The sequence below is a fragment of the Pseudophryne corroboree genome, chromosome 7, assembly GCF_028390025.1.
Source record: "Pseudophryne corroboree isolate aPseCor3 chromosome 7, aPseCor3.hap2, whole genome shotgun sequence".
NCBI classification, from domain to species: Eukaryota; Metazoa; Chordata; class Amphibia; order Anura; family Myobatrachidae; genus Pseudophryne; species Pseudophryne corroboree.
The window spans coordinates 503154161-503176153 of NC_086450.1; the positions used below are offsets into that span (position 1 = coordinate 503154161).

A 21993-nucleotide genomic window follows, 5' to 3' on the forward strand; every position below is an offset into this window, starting at 1 on the left:
TTTGGGGTGCCACACCCTGCACCTAGATATAGCGCTAGGGACCCCAAATATACAGAGACGCCTTGACGCAGCTTTGGGGCTTATTCATACATTTGCGCAAATATATGTACCTGAGATCTCTGAATTCTAATATTGTGTGGGATTTACATCTGGTTACTGTTATCATTCAGGGTGCTGGGGGAAACAAATGCCTTTTTATCTTGCTTAGAAATACCCCTCCCTTTCAAGCACCTGAATGATATCACTAAGCTAATTGACCATCTGCCACTATATACGAAAGACGGGATGGAGAAGATGGGATGTCTCTGGGAAGGAGGCAGCAATGCTCAGCCTTAGCAATCAGGAGCTCTAAAATGCAACCTTACAGTAAATATTATAATCACTTCCACATCATAGATATAAAATATCTAAGGTGTTTCAATTACAGATAAAAAAATTATAACATTTGTGAAATGCGTCCCCTCGCGGGCTCCGTATCGCTTGCCACAAGGTTACTAGAGGTAATTGCAGGGCCGTAACTACGTGTTTGCCAAGTGGGCCTGGCACACAGCGCAGTTGCCCTGAGGGCGCACGGCCAGCGGCATGTAATAGAAGTAGGAGGAGGGAGGGGGACTGGAGCCGCAGCAGCGCTATTTCATTGGTAGTAAGCGCCGCTGCAGCAGCCCCCCTCTCCTTCCGTATTGGCTGCCCGGCGCTGCTGTGGATGCTGGGATGCGGTTCCTCCATCCCAGCATCCACAGCAGTGCTGCTGCGGCTCCAGTCCCCCTCCCTCCTCCTCCTTCTCACCTGCCTGCACTGAGGGAGCTGCACGAGGAGCCTGACTGCCAGATGGTAAGTTTCTTTCTTTCTATTTTTCTTTCTTTCTTTCTTTCTTTCTTTCTTTCTTTCTTTCTTTCTTTCTTTCTTTCTTTCTTTCTCTTTCTCTCTCTCTCTCTCTCTCTCTCTCTGGGACACCGTCTGCCGTAATGTGTAAAAAGGGGGACTGCCTGCCGCAATGTGTTAAAAGGGGGACTGCCTGCCGCAATGTGTAAAAAGGGGGACTGCCTGCCGCAATGTGTAAAAAGGGGGACTGGCTGCCGTAATGTGTAAAAAGGGGGACTGCCTGCCGTAATGTGTAAAAAGGGGGACTGCCTGCCGTAATGTGTAAAAAGGGGGACTGCCTGCCGCAATGTGTAAAAAGGGGGACTGCCTGCTGCAATGTGTTAAAAGGGGGGCCTGGCTGCCGCAATGTGTAAAAATGGGGATGCCTGCCGCAATGTGTAAAAAGGGGGACTGGCTGCCGTAATGTGTAAAAAGGGGGACTGCCTGCCGTAATGTGTAAAAAGGGGGACTGCCTGCCGCAATGTGTTAAAAGGGGGCCTGGCTGCCGCAATGTGTAAAAAGGGGGACTGCCTGCCGCAATGTGTAAAAAGGGGGACTGGCTGCCATAATGTGTAAAAAGGGGGACTGCCTGCCGCAATGTGTAAAAAGAGGGACTGCCTGCCGCAATGTGTTAAAAGGGGGCCTGACTGCCGCAATTTGTAAAAAGGGGGACTGCCTGCCGCAATGTGTTAAAAGGGGGCCTGGCTGCCGCAATGTGTAAAAAGGGGGACTGCCTGCCGCAATGTGTAAAAAGGGGGACTGGCTGCCGTAATGTGTAAAAAGGGGGACTGCCTGCCGCAATGTGTAAAAAGAGGGACTGCCTGCCGCAATGTGTTAAAAGGGGGCCTGGCTGACGCAATTTGTAAAAAGGGGGACTGCCTGCCGCAATGTGTAAAAAGGGGGACTGGCTGCCGTAATGTGTAAAAAGGGGGCCTGGCTGCCGCAATGTGTAAAAAGGGGGACTGTCTGCTGTAATGTGTAAAAAGGGGGCCTGGCTGCCGCAATGTGTAAAAACTAAGGGGGCCTGGCTGCCGTAATGTGTAAAAAGGGGGACTGTCTGCTGTAATGTGTAAAAAGGGGCTCTACCTGGTGTAGTGGCGCTACTGTGCAGTGTAATTTGAATAATGGAGACTACTGTGCACCGTAGTATGAATTGCTATTATTTTGTGGCCACGCCCCTTCCCCATGAAGCCACGCCCCTATATATTTTTCTACGGCACGTACTGCCCCTATCTTACATGGAGGGGGGGGGGGGCGCCAATGTAATTTCTTGCACACAGCGCTAAAATGCCTAGTTACGGCACTGGGTAATTGTTTGTGACATGGCAAATAGCATGGTGCATGAGCATACCCGAGCATGACACTCCCACAGGACAGCTCCAGATGGCATGGTCACCACCCAGCTCCCTTTCCAAAATGCCCATTTCACGCAAAGAAAGAGCCAGTCAAAATAAGACGATCAGATATTAGGTTGGCCACTGGTATTAGAAGGGAACCACGCACGCGTGCAGTCACATCACACCACCGCCCAGTCTCTGCGTTGTATGTAACATGTGCAGAAGGAACATATATGTGTTACCTGGTGGCATAGGCTTCATATAGAAGTCTATAAATGGCACCTTGACAAAGTTGGGGGCTCGCATGCTCTTCTCCACGTCCCCCTCTTGAAGAATCAGGTCCACAATCTCCTGCATCCACGTGGTACCTGTGAGAAGATAAGATGACCTGAGCTGAAGCCTGCACTCACACCCCACCCATATTTATTTTCATTCAGTGGCAAATGAGCTCTGGTTGGTTTTATTATGGTGAAGGGAACGAAACACCATTATTTCGGACATTTCCCCATCAATTAAAAGGTTCCCGCCAGATGCGACCAGTGGTAGATCCTGACAGAGAAACTATGCGCTAAGATTTTCTGGCGAAACGTGTGCGGGGTGGGGCAGAAACGTGATAGGTTGGAGGGCTTAAGCATCATACGCAGGGGCATATAATAAAGAGAAGAAGGGGCCCTTGTGTATTTATTATGCGGGCCCTCTCTAGCTGGGGGTGTACGAAAAAGACTCTGGCGCTCTGCCAGAGTTTACTTTACATGCACAGGTCTCTGGGAAAGTTTGCGGCAGCCATTTTCCCGGTGATTTTCCTACTCGCATCCGCAAATCACCAAGAAAATGGCTGCCGCCCCATTTTCCAGATGGTTTTTGCAGCACAGCAGCTGCTGACATCGGACTCTGGAGCGGTAAGTGATAGAGAACATGGATTTAGGGTATGCAGTGTGGGCCCTCTGGACTCAGGGGCCCGTGTGCACTGCACACCCTGCACCCATTTTAGATACGCCACCTAGCCCTCACAGCAGTTATTGTTATTTACAACTCTGACATTTGGATTTCTATAAGACATTTGGTCTCCAGGGCGTTCTGAGATCTATAGATATAAGAGGGCTCACATTCCTGAACAGGAGGCCTGGCATGGGTTTTGAAGCAGCCTACAGATTTGCAGAGACATGATTTAAACATACCACTTGACCCCCCGGTAGCCCCCTGCAAAGCCTGTACACACTGTCTGGATTGGCTAAAAACTGGAACGATCCGGACCCCAGAATGTTCTAGGGTCTGAATTGGACCTGCTCCCTGCATTGACCGCTGCCACTGTGGAACTTTCAGTGTGCGTCCCCGTCTGGGGGGTGCTCCTTCTGGGGAGGTGTTTTACTGATCAATTAAAGAGAATTAAAATGAAATCTAGTGTATTAATATGTAGTATGGTTAGTTCTAAATCCAAGTTGGGTAAGGGACCTCTGACGTCACCAGAGGGAGGGGCCACGTCACCAGGGGCAGGAGCCATGCTCCAACAGGGTACCCAAAATGTACCCTCGCGGGCTCGCTTCGCCCGCCATCGGGTTGCTAAAGGTTGGTGCCAGGGATAGTAGAAAAACTATCCCGCTGGCATAACGCCTCCCCCTGGTGACTTGGCTCCTCCCCCTGACATCATAGGTCCTTTAGGCCACTTGATGCTAGCATCTACCTATGTAGTATGGTCTGAGCTGTAACAAGACCTGGTGCTATGTGACCGTCAGTAAGTTTAGCATCACAGACTTATTGTTATTTGGGGAATTTACTTTTGCTGTTCTCAGTACTGACTCCCTATTACAATTCCGTTAATTAACCTTAATCCAGCCAGGTGCGCCGGGTTGTGTAATATAATATGTGACATTAAGCTCTCATCCCATCACAGTGAGTCCCCTTCCTGTGGTTACACTGTGACCTATAATTCAATTATAAAATATCAGGTACCGGAGAGCTCATTCGGGGTCATTCAATACTGCTGGGAAATCTGCTGCTTCTCATGGGATCATGTTTGGTTAAAGGGAACTCTACCTGCAGGGAGCTGTATTGCTCAAACAATTAGTTTTATTTATTTTTTAAAGTTTCTTTGCTTTTGAATATGAAAAACAGATCAGTTCAGGTCTGTGCGCCAGATGCAATGGTGTCTACAGAGCGATTCTGTCAGTGTAAGTAAAGGCTGCAAAAACAGGCACATTTGCCTTTACTGTGGACTCATCTGAAGGCGGAGTGCCCCTTAAACTTTAAAAGGGATTCAAACAAAGAATTACTAGTGGAACACTTTGGATAGACGTGACCGGTAGTGAATGGGTGCAATAAGCTCTGTTTTTCTGAAACAATAGATTCACTACTTGGCACAATCAACACAGAAATTTTGAGCCATAACTTTTCAGAAGAGGTCTGGGGTTCGCTAAACCGCATGTGAGGAACGCCGCATGTAATATCGCAAAATACATTTTCCTTTAGTTGCACCTTTCCTTGATGATCACCAGCTGCTAAACGCTGCGGTATTTTCATGGTTTTAAAGTAATTCCTGTACGTGTTAGAGTGATTCACGTCACTCGGCGTACGCTTAATCGTTCTATGGTGTTATTATTATTAGAGATGAGCGGGTTCGATTCCTCGGAATCCGAACCCCCCTGAACTTCACCCATTTTACACGGTTCCGAGGCAGACTCGGATCCTCCCGCCTTGCTCGGTTAACCAGAGCGCGCCCGAACGTCATCATCCCGCTGTCGGATTCTCGCGAGATTCATATTCTATATAAGGAGCTGCGCGTCGCCGCCATTTTTACTCGTGCTTTGGAGATGATAACGAGAGGACGTGTCTGCGTCCTCTCAGTTCTTTCTTTGTACAGTGTGCTGCAAATATCTGTGCTCTGTGTTCTGCAAATATCTGTGCTCAGTGTGCTGCAAATATCTGTGCTCAGTGTGCTGCAAATATCTACGTTCTCTGCCTGAAAAACGCTCCATATCTGTGCTCAGTGTGCTTTATTGTGGGGACTGGGGACCACCAGTATACAGTAGGAGGACAGTGCATAGTTTTGCTGACCAGTGACCACCAGTATTATACGTTCTCTGCCTGAAAAACGCTCCATATCTGTGCCGCATTGTAGTATACAGTAGGAGGACAGTGCAGAATTTTGCTGACCAGTGACCACCAGTATTATATCAGTACGGTACAGTAGTCCACTGCTCTACCTACCTCTGTGTCGTCAATTTACTATCCATCCATACCTGTGGTGCATTTTAGTTGTGCGCAGTATATATAGTAGGAGTACAGTGCATAATTTTGCTGACCACCAGTATATTATATATAGCAGTACGGTACAGTAGTCCACTGCTCTACCTACCTCTGTGTCATCAAGTATACTATCCATCCATACCTGTGGTGCATTTAAGTTGTGCGCAGTATATATAGTAGGAGTACAGTGCATAATTTTGCTGACCACCAGTATATAATATATAGCAGTACGGTACAGTAGGCCACTGCTCTACCTACCTCTGTGTCGTCAAGTATACTATCCATCCATACCTGTGGTGCATTTAAGTTGTGCGCAGTATATATAGTAGGAGTACAGTGCATAATTTTGCTTACCACCAGTATATAATATATAGCAGTACGGTACAGTAGGACACTGCTCTACCTACCTCTGTGTCGTCAAGTATACTATCCATCCATACCTGTGGTGCATTTTTTAGTTGTGCGCAGTATATATAGTAGGAGGACAGTGCATAATTTTGCTGACCACCAGTATATAATATATAGCAGTACGGTACAGTAGTCCACTGCTCTACCTCTGTGTCGTCAAGTATACTACAAAAGTTCAGTAAAATGACCCAAAAATCAAAATTAAAAGCGTCTGATGAGAAGCGTAAACTTGCCAATATGCCATTTACGACACGGAGTGGCAAGGAACGGCTTAGGCCCTGGCCTATGTTCATGGCTAGTGGTTCAGATTCACATGAGAATGGAACACTCATCCTCTTGCTAGAAAACTACAGTGCCACTCCTGGATGGGCCAGTTGTTTGTGTCGGCCACTTGGGTCGCTAAGCTTAGTCACACAGCTACCTCATTGCACCTCTTTTTTTCTTTGCATCATGTGCTGTTTGGGGACTATTTTTTAAATCTGCCATCCTGTCTGACGCTGCAGTGCCACTCCTAGATGGGCCAGGTGTTTGTGTCGGCCACTTGGGTCGCTTAGCTTAGTCACACAGCTACCTCATTGAACCTCTTTTTTTCTTTGCATCATGTGCTGTTTGGGGACTATTTTTTAAATCTGCCATCCTGTCTGACGCTGCAGTGCCACTCCTAGATGGGCCAGGTGTTTGTGTCGGCCACTTGGGTCGCTTAGCTTAGCCATCCAGCGACCTTGGTGCACCTCTTTTTTTCTTTGCATCATGTGCTGTTTGGGGACTATTTTTTAAATCTGCCATCCTGCCTGATACTGCAGTGCCACTCCTAGATGGGCCAGGTGTTTGTGTCGGCCACTTGGGTCGCTTAGCTTAGCCATCCAGCGACCTTGGTGCACCTCTTTTTTTTCTTTGCAGCATGTGCTGTTTGGGGACTATTTTTTAAATCTGCCATCCTGTCTGACACTGCAGTGCCACTCCTAGATGAGCCAGGTGTTTGTGTCGGACACTTGGGTCGCTTAGCTTAGTCATCCAGCAACCTCGGTGCAAATTTTAGGACTAAAAATAATATTGTGAGGTGTGAGGTGTTCAGAATAGACTGGAAATGAGTGGAAATTATGGTTATTGAGGTTAATAATACTATGGGATCAAAATGACCCCCCAAATTCTATGATTTAAGCTGTTTTTGAGGGGTTTTTGTAAAAAAACACCCGAATCCAAAACACACCCGAATCCGACAAAAAAATTTCAGGGAGGTTTTGCCAAAACGCGTCCGAATCCAAAACACGGCCGCGGAACCGAATCCAAAACCAAAACACAAAACCCGAAAAATGTCCGGTGCACATCACTAATTATTATAGCTGTACGTGAAGTCTTGTAAAACATCAGGGGGTGCTGCGGGCCCAGCCGTTCCAGGCCCAGCCTCTCTGACACTCATTCCACTGCCCGCCCACCTCCGTCCGTCCGTCCGCCACCACTGCCTCTGTGTGCCCACTGCCCAGCTCAAGCAGGCTATTGAAAATGTCCCTCTTAAGATGGCCGCCGCCTCAGAGGAGACAGTTATTAAAGATACTAGAGGAGGCTCTAGTATCTTTAATAACTGTATCCTCTGAGGCGGCGGCCATTTTGGGAGGTACATTTTCAATATTTTGCTGCAGTGGCAGGGAAGGGAGGAGGTCGAGCAGAACCCCTGACAATGATTGGAACCCCATTACAGATACTGGGGCATTACTCTGTGGGGCATTGAATAATATGATAATATGATGATGGGGGGCATAGGAATTATTTTTATTATTATTATTATTATTTTAATATATATTTATTTACTTTATTTATTTATATATATTTAGTTAATTTTTTATATGTAATTTCTTTTTTTTGGGGGGGGGGGGGGGGGGGGGCGCGGGCTGCCTATTTTGGCCAGTCCCGGGCCCCATAATTTCTGATGGCAGCCCTAAACGCCACATCCACATTTTTAAAGTCCTATTGTTGCGCTCTGTGGCTGGGGCTTTCACACCTTTATTGGTCGTAAAATACTATATACTGGATTTTTACAATACTATTTATTAGAGTCGTGCTTAGAAACTTTTCACATTGATCGGTTTGGAGCTTCTTTTTTTATGTGACCTGTTGGAATATTTTTTTAAATAATAGTGACGGCTGTAGGATTCTTAAAGTGGGTACAAACTGGGCGGGCGAATGGATGACATATCGCTAGTGCGTCAGCGGATGTATGTAAACAAAATGTCTATGAAGCTCGTGGTTCACCGACATATCACGTTGTGCAGACATATCGGTGCATCTGGCACTTGCTGCAAGGGGTAAAGTCAAAGCTGGGTGGGGAATTCAAATGCCTGTCCAGCAGTGATGTCAGGACAACACATTGAGCGGCTGCGCGGAAAGTGAATATAATTACCTGAATCTGCCGCTCTGTCAGCCCAGTGTGTACCCAGGTTGTGCGTTATCTGACCTGGTCGCAAACAATGCGACCAGCCAGAAATGCAGAGAGGGTGGTTGCCGGAAGATAACTTTCTAGCAGCCGCCACTCTCATAGGGACCTTCCAGCCCCTCTGCCTCCCTGCACCCTCTCCAGTGTCTGCCGATCACTGCTGATGGGTCAGCATGACAGGATCCCCCACCCAGCGGCTGCACAGAGGAGCAGCCGGCCAGGAAATATAAATAAACCCTCCCCTCAGCTCCCCAGTGTGTCCCAGCAGCCAGTGTGGAAATCAAAGTCGCGATGGTCACAATGGTCTGATTGTGATGGTTGCGATATCCTGATGTTTAATAAAATTATATTTGACAAATTTTAGATTTGTTTTTCTTCTTAAAATCGTTTTGGATAAGTTTTAAATATATTTTCTTGACCTAATTCAATCATAAAAACCTGTCAATTTCTGAGTGTTTAAAAAAAAAAAAAAGGACAATTGTGACCGGAGAGACTAACCAGCCACACGTGTTATGGCGGCCATGGCACTGAAGGGGTTAACCCCTAGTGCCCAGCGCCATTATGGGGACAATGGGCGCTTGGCGCCAATTTTAAATGTATAGGACGCTAGGCGCCAGGTGTTTAAAATGTTTACAAATGTAATATATATATTGTGCTATGAGGCACTACAGTGCCTGGGTATGTGGAGCCTGTGCAGGGCACAGGCTCTGTATATTTAAAGGGAAACACGTGTTTAAATGAAATGTATTTAAAGGAAAAATGCAGTTACTATAGCTGTCTGAATAATCATCTCCTGTCAGTAGGAAGTGGCATGCTAATGGCCCTGTCCTAGCAGAGAGGTGTGAATGACAAAACCTTTTGATGTGTAAGTTCCTTAGAGAAAGATGCTAATCACGGGGTCTATGGGCTTGGAACCTGTTTCATGTACCTGATTTAATTGATATACGAACCCTGAATGGCAGATGCAGGAAGGAAGACTGATTGTTGTGTTGCAGCCTTTCCTGTTGTAATCCCAAACACTGGGTTTGCCTGGAGATGTGAATGAGACAGAAACATTTGTATTTTGAAGCTATGTGATAAATTTGTCAATAGTGAATGTTAAACTGATACCAAACGTTGTCTGCGTGACAGGAAGGAGGATATTGTTTTATTGCACTTATCTCCTTTTGAAATGTAATTTATTTATTGGTATTTTGTAAGATATCCTGATTGGATAGAAAGGGCTCAGGGAGGACATGACCCCCTGTTGTACTGTGTGGAAAATTGACATAAAAAGGAGGCCTGCGTGCATCCAGAGGGTATTATACCAACTACTTTCTGCTGTGAACATCTTGCTGTATGCCGTTTCCCCTAGCAATAGGGAAGAGTTCTCTTTAGAACTATTGCAAATAAATACCATTTGCCTCAAGAAGACCGCTTCATCTTGTGACCTGTCGGGCTATGCAAAACATAGCCCCGTTCTTCAGCTGTTCAGGGTGTAAACCAACGTCTCCAAGTTCCGCCTTCCGCCAGCTACCGGTAAAGGCCTAGTCAGGCGACTAGTAGGGATTCGTCAACACCACACAGGTGTGGTAAGGCAGCGTGTCGGCACATACATAGCAGAACCGTGGTTCCAAATGCCACGGCAGGTTAGGAGTTTGGTGGTGGCAGCATAAACCCGCCCACAGCGCAGTGCGTGGAGTCAGTAGCAGGCGGATACTGACGGTAAGCGGGAATCCCCTATGTGGCCAGGTCCCGTGTGACCCAACCTTCCATTCTGTGCACAGGAAACAGGACGCGAAAGCGGTGAGTGCTTTCGTACGGAACCGTCCTGTCACAGCAATTAAGTGGTTAACTTAGTAGACTTAAAACGCAGGCTCTAATACAGGATATGTGGATTTCGCCAGATCTCTGGGGGTTATTCAGAGTTGTTAGCAAACCATAATAGTTAGCAGTTGGTCAAAACCATGGGGGTGATTCCGAGTTGTTCGCTCGTTAGTTTTTTTCGCTACAGAGCGATTATTCGCAAACTGCGCATGCGCAATGTTCGCAGTGCGCCTGCGCCAAGTAAATTAGCACAAAAGTTTGGTATTTTACTCACGGCGTAACGAAGATTTTTCTTCGTTCTGGTGATCGGGGTGTGATTGACAGGAAGTGGGTGTTTCTGGGCGGAAACTGGCCGTTTTATGGGTGTGTGCGAAAAAACGCTGGCGTTTCTGGGAAAAACGCGGGAGTGTCTGAAGAAACGGGGGAGTGTCTGGGCGAACGCTGGGTGTGTTTGTGACGTCAAACCAGGAACAAAACTGACTGAACTGATCGCAGTGGCAGAGTAAGTCTCGAGCTACTCGGAAACTGCAAAGAAATTTCTATTCGCAATTCTGCTAATCTTTCGTTCGCAATTCTGCTAAGATAAGATTCACTCCCAGAGGGCGGCGGCTTAGCGTGTGCACTGCTGCTAAAAGCAGCGAGCGAGCGAACAACTCGGAATGAGGGCCCATGTGCACTGCAGGTGGGGCAGCTGTAACATGTGCAGAAAGAGTTAGATTTGGGTGGGTTATATTGTTTCTGTGCAGGGTAAATACTGGCTGCTTTATTTTTACACTGCAATTTAGATTTCAATTTGAACACACCCCACCCAAATCTAACTCTCTCTGCACATGTTACATCTGCCCCCCCTGCAGTGCACATGGTTTTGCCCAACTGCTAATAAAGTTCCTGCTGCGATCAACTCAGAATTACCCCCATGGTTTTGCCCAATTGCTAACTTCTTCGGTTTGCTAACAAATCTGAATAGCCCCCCATGGGGGTCATTCCGACCCGTTCGCACGCAGCGGTTCTTCGCTGCGGTGTGAACGGTTCGGAACTGTGCATGCGTGACGTGCGCATTGTGCACGCACGTCGTTGCCCGGCGACAGACGTCGCCAGGCAACGGAGCGCCCAGCGGAAAAAAAAAGGACGCAGCACTGGGCGGAAGAAGATTGACAGCGGAGAGGCGCTCTGGGGCGGATACTCACCGTTGGAGGCCGTTTCCAGGGAGTGGTAAGAAGAACGCAGGCGTGTCCAGGCAATGGAGGGCGGATGTCTGACGTCAGGACCGAGACCTTCATCGCTGGATCCGTCGCACAGGGTAAGAACTAGTAGCTGCAGGGCTGCTCTTGTTTTGCAGGAAACTTTTTAAGCATAACAGGGCTGCACAAGCGATCGCATCCCTGCAATGCTAAAATACACTCCCCCATAGGCGGGGATTAGTTGATCGCAGCAGCAGCAAAAAGTTGCTACGTGCGATCAACTCGGAATGACCACCCATGAGCGAGACCAAATCGTATTATTTTGCTGATTTATATCTGACACACAGATCCTGTTCCTTTTATAGCTGTTTCTTGCCGGCTTATATAGCGTACAGGATATACGTCATGCCGGCTTATGTAGCATACAGGATATACGTCATGCCGGCTTATGTAGTGTACAGGATATGCATCATGCCGGCTTATATAGTGTACAGGATATGTGTCATGCCGGCATATGTAGTGTACAGGATATGTGTCATGCCGGCTTATGTAGTGTACAGGATATGCGTCATGCCGGCTCATATAGCGTACAGGATATGTGTCATGCCGGCTTATGTAGCGTACAGGATATGCATCATGCCGGCTTATGTAGTGTACAGGATATGCATCATGCCGGCTCATGTAGTGTACAGGATATGTGTCATGCCGGCTTATGTAGTGTACAGGATATGTGTCATGCCGGCTTATATAGCGTACAGGATATGTGTCATGCCGGCTTATGTAGTGTACAGGATATGTGTCATGCCGGCTCATGTAGTGTACAGGATATGTGTCATGCCGGCTTATGTAGTGTACAGGATATGTGTCATGCCGGCTTATATAGCGTACAGGATATGTGTCATGCCGGCTTATGTAGTGTACAGGATATGCATCATGCCGGCTTATGTAGTGTACAGGATATGCATCATGCCGGCTTATGTAGCGTACAGGATATGCGTCATGCCGGCTCATGTAGTGTACAGGATATGCGTCATGCCGGCTTATGTAGTGTACAGGATATGTGTCATGCCGGCTTATGTAGTGTACAGGATATGTGTCATGCCGGCTTATGTAGTGTACAGGATATGTGTCATGCCGGCTTATGTAGTGTACAGGATATGCATCATGCCGGCTTATGTAGTGTACAGGATATGTGTCATGCCGGCTTATATAGCGTACAGGATATGCGTTATGCCGGCTTATGTAGTGTACAGGATATGCGTCATGCCGGCTTAGGTAGTGTACAGGATATGCGTCATGCCGGCTTATGTAGCGTACATGATATGTGTCATGCCGGCTTATGTAGCGTACAGGATATGTGTCATGCCGGCTTATGTGGCGTACAGGATATGCGTCATGCCGGCTTATGTAGCGTACAGGATATGCGTCATGCCGGCTTATGTAGCGTACAGGATATGCATCATGCCGGCTTATGTAGTGTACAGGATATGTGTCATGCCGGCTTACGTAGCGTACAGGATATGCGTCATGCCGGCTTATGTGGCGTACAGGATATGCGTCATGCCGGCTTATGTAGCGTACAGGATATGCGTCATGCCGGCTTATGTAGTGTACAGGATATGTGTCATGCCGGCTTATGTAGCGTACAGGATATGCGTCATGCCGGCTTATGTAGCGTACAGGATATGCGTCATGCCGGCTTATGTAGTGTACAGGATATGCGTCATGCCGGCTTATGTAGCGTACAGGATATGTGTCATGCCGGCTTATGTGGCGTACAGGATATGCGTCATGCCGGCTCATGTAGCGTACAGGATATGCGTCATGCCGGCTTATGTAGTGTACAGTATATACGTCATGCCGGCTTATGTAGTGTACAGGATATGCATCATGCCGGCTCATGTAGTGAACAGGATATGCGTCATGCCGGCTTATGTAGCGTACAGGATATGTGTCATGCCGGCTTATGTGGCGTACAGGATATGCGTCATGCCGGCTTATGTAGTGTACAGGATATGTGTCATGCCAGCTTATGTAGTGTACAGGATATGTGTCATGCCGGCTTATGTAGCGTACAGGATATGCGTCATGCCGGCTTATGTAGCGTACAGGATATGCATCATGCCGGCTTATGTAGTGTACAGGATATGTGTCATGCCGGCTTATGTAGCGTACAGGATATGCGTCATGCCGGCTTATGTAGGGTACAGGATATGCGTCATGCCGGCTTATGTAGTGTACAGGATATGTGTCATGCCGGCTTATGTAGCGTACAGGATATGCGTCATGCCGGCTTATGTAGCGTACAGGATATGCGTCATGCCGGCTTATGTAGCGTACAGGATATGCGTCATGCCGGCTTATGTAGTGTACAGGATATGTGTCATGCCGGCTTATGTAGCGTACAGGATATGCGTCATGCCGGTTTATGTGGCGTACAGGATATGCGTCATGCCGGCTTATGTAGCGTACAGGATATGCGTCATGCCGGCTTATGTAGCGTACAGGATATGCGTCATGCCGGCTTATGTAGCGTACAGGATATGTGTCATGCCGGCTTATGTGGCGTACAGGATATGCGTCATGCCGGCTTATGTAGTGTACAGGATATGCGTCATGCCGGCTTATGTAGTGTACAGGATATGTGTCATGCCGGCTTATGTAGCGTACAGGATATGCGTCATGCCGGCTTATGTAGCGTACAGGATATGCATCATGCCGGCTTATGTAGTGTACAGGATATGTGTCATGCCGGCTTACGTAGCGTACAGGATATGCGTCATGCCGGCTTATGTGGCGTACAGGATATGCGTCATGCCGGCTTATGTAGCGTACAGGATATGCGTCATGCCGGCTTATGTAGTGTACAGGATATGCGTCATGCCGGCTTATGTAGCGTACAGGATATGCGTCATGCCGGCTTATGTGGCCTACAGGATATGCGTCATGCCGGCTTATGTAGCGAACAGGATATGCGTCATGCCGGCTTATGTAGCGTACAGGATATGCGTCATGCCGGCTTATGTAGTGTACAGGATATGTGTCATGCGGGTTTATGTAGTGTACAGGATATGCATCATGCCGGCTTATGTAGCGTACAGGATATGCGTCATGCCGGCTTATGTAGTGTACAGGATATGCATCATGCCGGCTTATGTAGTGTACAGGATATGCGTCATGCCGGCTTATGTAGTGTACAGGATATGCATCATGCCGGCTTATGTAGTGTACAGGATATGTGTCATGCCGGCTTATGTAGTGTACAGGATATGCGTCATGCCGGCTTATGTAGCGTACAGGATATGCGTCATGCCGGCTTATGTAGCGTACAGGATATGTGTCATGCCGGCTTATGTAGTGTACAGGATATGCGTCATGCCGGCTTATGTAGCGTACAGGATATGCGTCATACTGGTTTATGTAGTGTACAGGATATGCGTCATGCCGGCTTATGTGGTGTAAAGGATATGCGTCATGCTGGCTTATGTAGTGTACAGGATATGCGTCATGCCGGCTTATGTAGTGTACAGGATATGCGTCATGCCGGCTTATGTAGTGTACAGGATATGCGTCATGCCGGCTTATGTGGTGTACAGGATATGCATCATGACGGCTTATGTAGCGTACAGGATATGCGTCATGCCGGCTTATGTAGCGTACAGGATATGCATCATGCCGGCTTATGTGGTGTACAGGATATGCATCATGCCGGCTTATGTAGGGTACAGGATATGCATCATGCCGGCTTATGTAGCGTACAGGATATGCATCATGCCGGCTTATGTGGTGTACAGGATATGCATCATGCCGGCTTATGTAGTGTACAGGATATGCGTCATGCCGGCTTATGTGGTGTAAAGGATATGCGTCATGCTGGCTTATGTAGCGTACAGGATATGCGTCATGCCGGCTTATGTGGTGTACAGGATATGCGTCATGCCGGCTTATGTAGCGTACAGTATATGCGTCATGCCGGCTTATGTAGTGTACAGGATATGCGTCTTGCCGGCTCATGTAGTGTACAGGATATCCATCATGTCGGCTTATGCAGCGTACAGGATATGCGTCATGCCAGCTTATGTGGTGTACAGGATATGCGTCATGCCGGCTTATGTGGAGTACAGGATATGCGTCATGCCGGCTTATGTGGTGTACACGATATGCGTCATGCCGGCTTATGTAGCGTACAGGATATGCGTCATGCCGGCTTATGTAGCGTACAGGATATGCGTCATGCCGGCTTATGTAGTGTACAGGATATGCGTCATGCCGGCTTATGTAGCGTACAGGATATGCGTCATGCCGGCTTATGTAGCGTACAGGATATGCGTCATGCCGGCTTATGTAGAGTACAGGATATGCATCATGCCGGCTTATGTAGCGTACAGGATATGCGTCATGCCGGCTTATGTAGCGTACAGGATATGCGTCATGCCAGCTCATGTAGCGTACAGGATATGCGTCATGCCGGCTCATGTAGCGTACAGGATATGCGTCATGTCGGCTTATGTAGCGTACAGGATATGCGTCATGCCGGCTTATGTAGTGTACAGGATATGCGTCATGCCGGCTTATGTGGTGTACAGGATATGTGTCATGCCGGCTCATGTAGCGTACAGGATATGCGTCATGCCGGCTTATGTAGTGTACAGGATATGCGTCATGCCGGCTTATGTAGGGTACAGGATATGCGTCATGCCGGCTCATGTAGCGTACAGGATATGCGTCATGCCGGCTTATGTGGCGTACAGGATATGCGTCATGCCGGCTTATGTAGCGTACAGGATATGCGTCATGCCGGCTTATGTAGCGTACAGGATATGCGTCATGCTGGTTTATGTAGCGTACAGGATATGCGTCATGCCGGCTTATGTAGCGTACAGGATATGCGTCATGCCGGCTTATGTAGCATACAGGATATGTGTCATGCCGGCTTATGTAGCGTACAGGATATGCGTCATGCCGGCTTACGTAGCGTACAGGATATGCGTCATGCCGGCTCATGTAGGGTACAGGATATGCGTCATGCCGGCTCATGTAGCGTACAGGATATGCGTCATGCCGGCTCATGTAGCGTACAGGATATGCGTCATGCCAGCTCATGTAGCGTACAGGATATGCGTCATGCCGGCTCATGTAGCGTACAGGATATGCGTCATGCCGGCTCATGTAGCGTACAGGATATGCGTCGTGCCAGCTTATGTAACGTACAGGATATGCGTCATGCCGGCTTATGTAGCGTACAGGATATGCGTCATGCCGGCTCATGTAGCGTACAGGATATGCGTCATGCCGGCTCATGTAGCGTACAGGATATGTGTCATGCCGGCTTATGTAGCGTACAGGATATGCGTCATGCCGGCTTATGTAGCGTACAGGATATGCGTCATGCCGGCTCATGTAGCGTACAGGATATGCGTCATGCCGGCTCATGTAGCGTACAGGATATGTGTCATGCCGGCTTATGTAGTGTACAGGATATGCGTCATGCCGTCTTATGTAGTGTACAGGATATGTGTCATGCCGGATTATGTAGTGTACAGGATATGCATCATGCCGGCTTATGTAGCGTACAGGATATGCATCATGCCGGCTTATGTAGTGTACAGGATATGCATCATGCCGGCTTATGTAGCGTACAGGATATGAGTCATGCCGGCTTATGTAGCGTACAGGATATACGTCATGCCGGCTTATGTAGTGTACAGGATATACGTCATGCCGGCTCATGTAGCGTTCAGGATATGCGTCATGCCGGGTTATGTAGGGTACAGGATATGCGTCATGCCGGCTTATGTAGCGTACAGTATATGTGTCATGCCGGCTTATGTGGCGTACAGGATATGCGTCATGCCGGCTTATGTAGCGAACAGGATATGCGTCATGCCGGCTTATGTAGAGTACAGGATATGCGTCATGCCGGCTTATGTAGTGTACAGGATATGTGTCATGCGGGTTTATGTAGCATACAGGATATGCATCATGCCGGCTTATGTAGTGTACAGGATATGAGTCATGCCGGCTTATGTAGTGTACAGGATATGCATCATGCCGGCTTATGTAGTGTACAGGATATGTGTCTTGCCGGCTTATGTAGCGTACAGGATATGCGTCATGCCGGCTTATGTAGTGTACAGGATATGAGTCATGCCGGCTTATGTAGTGTACAGGATATGCATCATGCCGGCTTATGTAGTGTACAGGATATGTGTCATGCCGGCTTATGTAGTGTACAGGATATGCGTCATGCCGGCTTATGTAGTGTACAGGATATGCGTCATGCCGGCTTATGTAGCGTACATGATATGTGTCATGCCGGCTTATGTAGCGTGCAGGATATGCGTCATGCCGGCTTATGTAGCGTACAGGATATGTGTCATGCCGGCTTATGTGGCGTACAGGATATGCGTCATGCCGGCTTATGTAGTGTACAGGATATGCATCATGCCGGCTTATGTAGCGTACAGGATATGCGTCATGCCGGCTTATGTAGTGTACAGGATATGCATCATGCCGGCTTATGTAGTGTACAGGATATGCGTCATGCCGGCTTATGTAGTGTACAGGATATGCATCATGCCGGCTTATGTAGTGTACAGGATATGTGTCATGCCGGCTTATGTAGTGTACAGGATATGCGTCATGCCGGCTTATGTAGCGTACAGGATATGCGTCATGCCGGCTTATGTAGCGTACAGGATATGCGTCATGCCGGCTTATGTAGTGTACAGGATATGCGTCATGCCGGCTTATGTAGCGTACAGGATATGCGTCATACTGGTTTATGTAGTGTACAGGATATGCGTCATGCCGGCTTATGTGGTGTAAAGGATATGCGTCATGCTGGCTTATGTAGTGTACAGGATATGCGTCATGCCGGCTTATGTAGTGTACAGGATATGCGTCATGCCGGCTTATGTAGTGTACAGGATATGCGTCATGCCGGCTTATGTGGTGTACAGGATATGCATCATGCCGGCTTATGTAGCGTACAGGATATGCGTCATGCCGGCTTATGTAGCGTACAGGATATGCATCATGCCGGCTTATGTGGTGTACAGGATATGCATCATGCCGGCTTATGTAGGGTACAGGATATGCATCATGCCGGCTTATGTAGCGTACAGGATATGCATCATGCCGGCTTATGTGGTGTACAGGATATGCATCATGCCGGCTTATGTAGTGTACAGGATATGCGTCATGCCGGCTTATGTGGTATAAAGGATATGCGTCATGCTGGCTTATGTAGCGTACAGGATATGCGTCATGCCGGCTTATGTGGTGTACAGGATATGCGTCATGCCGGCTTATGTAGCGTACAGTATATGCGTCATGCCGGCTTATGTAGTGTACAGGATATCCATCATGTCGGCTTATGTAGCGTACAGGATATGCGTCATGCCAGCTTATGTGGTGTACAGGATATGCGTCATGCCGGCTTATGTGGAGTACAGGATATGCGTCATGCCGGCTTATGTGGTGTACACGATATGCGTCATGCCGGCTTATGTAGCGTACAGGATATGCGTCATGCCGGCTTATGTAGCGTACAGGATATGCGTCATGCCGGCTTATGTAGTGTACAGGATATGCGTCATGCCGGCTTATGTAGCGTACAGGATATGCGTCATGCCGGCTTATGTAGCGTACAGGATATGCGTCATGCCGGCTTATGTAGAGTACAGGATATGCATCATGCCGGCTTATGTAGCGTACAGGATATGCGTCATGCCGGCTTATGTAGCGTACAGGATATGCGTCATGCCAGCTCATGTAGCGTACAGGATATGCGTCATGCCGGCTCATGTAGCGTACAGGATATGCGTCATGTCGGCTTATGTAGCGTACAGGATATGCGTCATGCCGGCTTATGTAGTGTACAGGATATGCGTCATGCCGGCTTATGTGGTGTACAGGATATGTGTCATGCCGGCTCATGTAGCGTACAGGATATGCGTCATGCCGGCTTATGTAGTGTACAGGATATGCGTCATGCCGGCTTATGTAGGGTACAGGATATGCGTCATGCCGGCTCATGTAGCGTACAGGATATGCGTCATGCCGGCTTATGTGGCGTACAGGATATGCGTCATGCCGGCTTATGTAGCGTACAGGATATGCGTCATGCCGGCTTATGTAGCGTACAGGATATGCGTCATGCCGGTTTATGTAGCGTACAGGATATGCGTCATGCCGGCTTATGTAGCGTACAGGATATGCGTCATGCCGGCTTATGTAGTATACAGGATATGTGTCATGCCGGCTTATGTAGCGTACAGGATATGCGTCATGCCGGCTTACGTAGCGTACAGGATATGCGTCATGCCGGCTCATGTAGTGTACAGGATATGCGTCATGCCGGCTCATGTAGCGTACAGGATATGCGTCATGCCGGCTCATGTAGCGTACAGGATATGCGTCATGCCGGCTCATGTAGCGTACAGGATATGCGTCGTGCCAGCTTATGTAGTGTACAGGATATGCGTCATGCCGGCTTATGTAGCGTACAGGATATGCGTCATGCCGGCTCATGTAGCGTACAGGATATGCGTCATGCCGGCTCATGTAGCGTACAGGATATGTGTCATGCCGGCTTATGTAGCGTACAGGATATGCGTCATGCCGGCTTATGTAGCGTACAGGATATGCGTCATGCCGGCTCATGTAGCGTACAGGATATGCGTCATGCCGGCTCATGTAGCGTACAGGATATGTGTCATGCCGGCTTATGTAGTGTACAGGATATGCGTCATGCCGGCTTATGTAGTGTACAGGATATGTGTCATGCCGGATTATGTAGTGTACAGGATATGCATCATGCCGGCTTATGTAGCGTACAGGATATGCATCATGCCGGCTTATGTAGTGTACAGGATATGCATCATGCCGGCTTATGTAGCGTACAGGATATGAGTCATGCCGGCTTATGTAGCGTACAGGATATACGTCATGCCGGCTTATGTAGTGTACAGGATATACGTCATGCCGGCTCATGTAGCGTTCAGGATATGCGTCATGTCGGGTTATGTAGGGTACAGGATATGCGTCATGCCGGCTTATGTAGCGTACAGTATATGTGTCATGCCGGCTTATGTGGCGTACAGGATATGCGTCATGCCGGCTTATGTAGCGAACAGGATATGCGTCATGCCGGCTTATGTAGAGTACAGGATATGCGTCATGCCGGCTTATGTAGCGTACAGGATATGTGTCATGCCGGCTTATGTAGTGTACAGGATATGCGTCATGCCGGCTTATGTAGCGTACAGGATATGCGTCATACTGGTTTATGTAGTGTACAGGATATGCGTCATGCCGGCTTATGTGGTGTAAAGGATATGCGTCATGCTGGCTTATGTAGTGTACAGGATATGCGTCATGCCGGCTTATGTAGTGTACAGGATATGCGTCATGCCGGCTTATGTAGTGTACAGGATATGCGTCATGCCGGCTTATGTGGTGTACAGGATATGCATCATGCCGGCTTATGTAGCGTACAGGATATGCGTCATGCCGGCTTATGTAGCGTACAGGATATGCATCATGCCGGCTTATGTGGTGTACAGGATATGCATCATGCCGGCTTATGTAGGGTACAGGATATGCATCATGCCGGCTTATGTAGCGTACAGGATATGCATCATGCCGGCTTATGTGGTGTACAGGATATGCATCATGCCGGCTTATGTAGTGTACAGGATATGCGTCATGCCGGCTTATGTGGTGTAAAGGATATGCGTCATGCTGGCTTATGTAGCGTACAGGATATGCGTCATGCCGGCTTATGTGGTGTACAGGATATGCGTCATGCCGGCTTATGTAGCGTACAGTATATGCGTCATGCCGGCTTATGTAGTGTACAGGATATGCGTCATGCCGGCTCATGTAGTGTACAGGATATCCATCATGTCGGCTTATGTAGCGTACAGGATATGCGTCATGCCAGCTTATGTGGTGTACAGGATATGCGTCATGCCGGCTTATGTGGAGTACAGGATATGCGTCATGCCGGCTTATGTGGTGTACACGATATGCGTCATGCCGGCTTATGTAGCGTACAGGATATGCGTCATGCCGGCTTATGTAGCGTACAGGATATGCGTCATGCCGGCTTATGTAGTGTACAGGATATACGTCATGCCGGCTTATGTAGCGTACAGGATATGCGTCATGCCGGCTTATGTAGCGTACAGGATATGCGTCATGCCGGCTTATGTAGAGTACAGGATATGCATCATGCCGGCTTATGTAGCGTACAGGATATGCGTCATGCCGGCTTATGTAGCGTACAGGATATGCGTCATGCCAGCTCATGTAGCGTACAGGATATGCGTCATGCCGGCTCATGTAGCGTACAGGATATGCGTCATGTCGGCTTATGTAGCGTACAGGATATGCGTCATGCCGGCTTATGTAGTGTACAGGATATGCGTCATGCCGGCTTATGTGGTGTACAGGATATGTGTCATGCCGGCTCATGTAGCGTACAGGATATGCGTCATGCCGGCTTATGTAGTGTACAGGATATGCGTCATGCCGGCTTATGTAGGGTACAGGATATGCGTCATGCCGGCTCATGTAGCGTACAGGATATGCGTCATGCCGGCTTATGTGGCGTACAGGATATGCGTCATGCCGGCTTATGTAGCGTACAGGATATGCGTCATGCCGGCTTATGTAGCGTACAGGATATGCGTCATGCCGGTTTATGTAGCGTACAGGA

General features: G+C 48.3%; 1 protein-coding gene across 1 annotated transcript in view; it reads right to left on the reverse strand.

Annotated features, from left to right (window-relative positions):
• LOC134945809 (sulfotransferase 1C4-like) overlaps positions 1 to 21993 on the reverse strand; it is a 136172-nt gene that overhangs the window by 51713 nt on the left and 62466 nt on the right. Inside the window, exon 3 of the mRNA XM_063935320.1 lies at positions 2441 to 2566. Coding sequence (XP_063791390.1) covers positions 2441 to 2566 — 126 coding nt within the window. The remainder of the gene's footprint in view (positions 1 to 2440; positions 2567 to 21993) is intronic.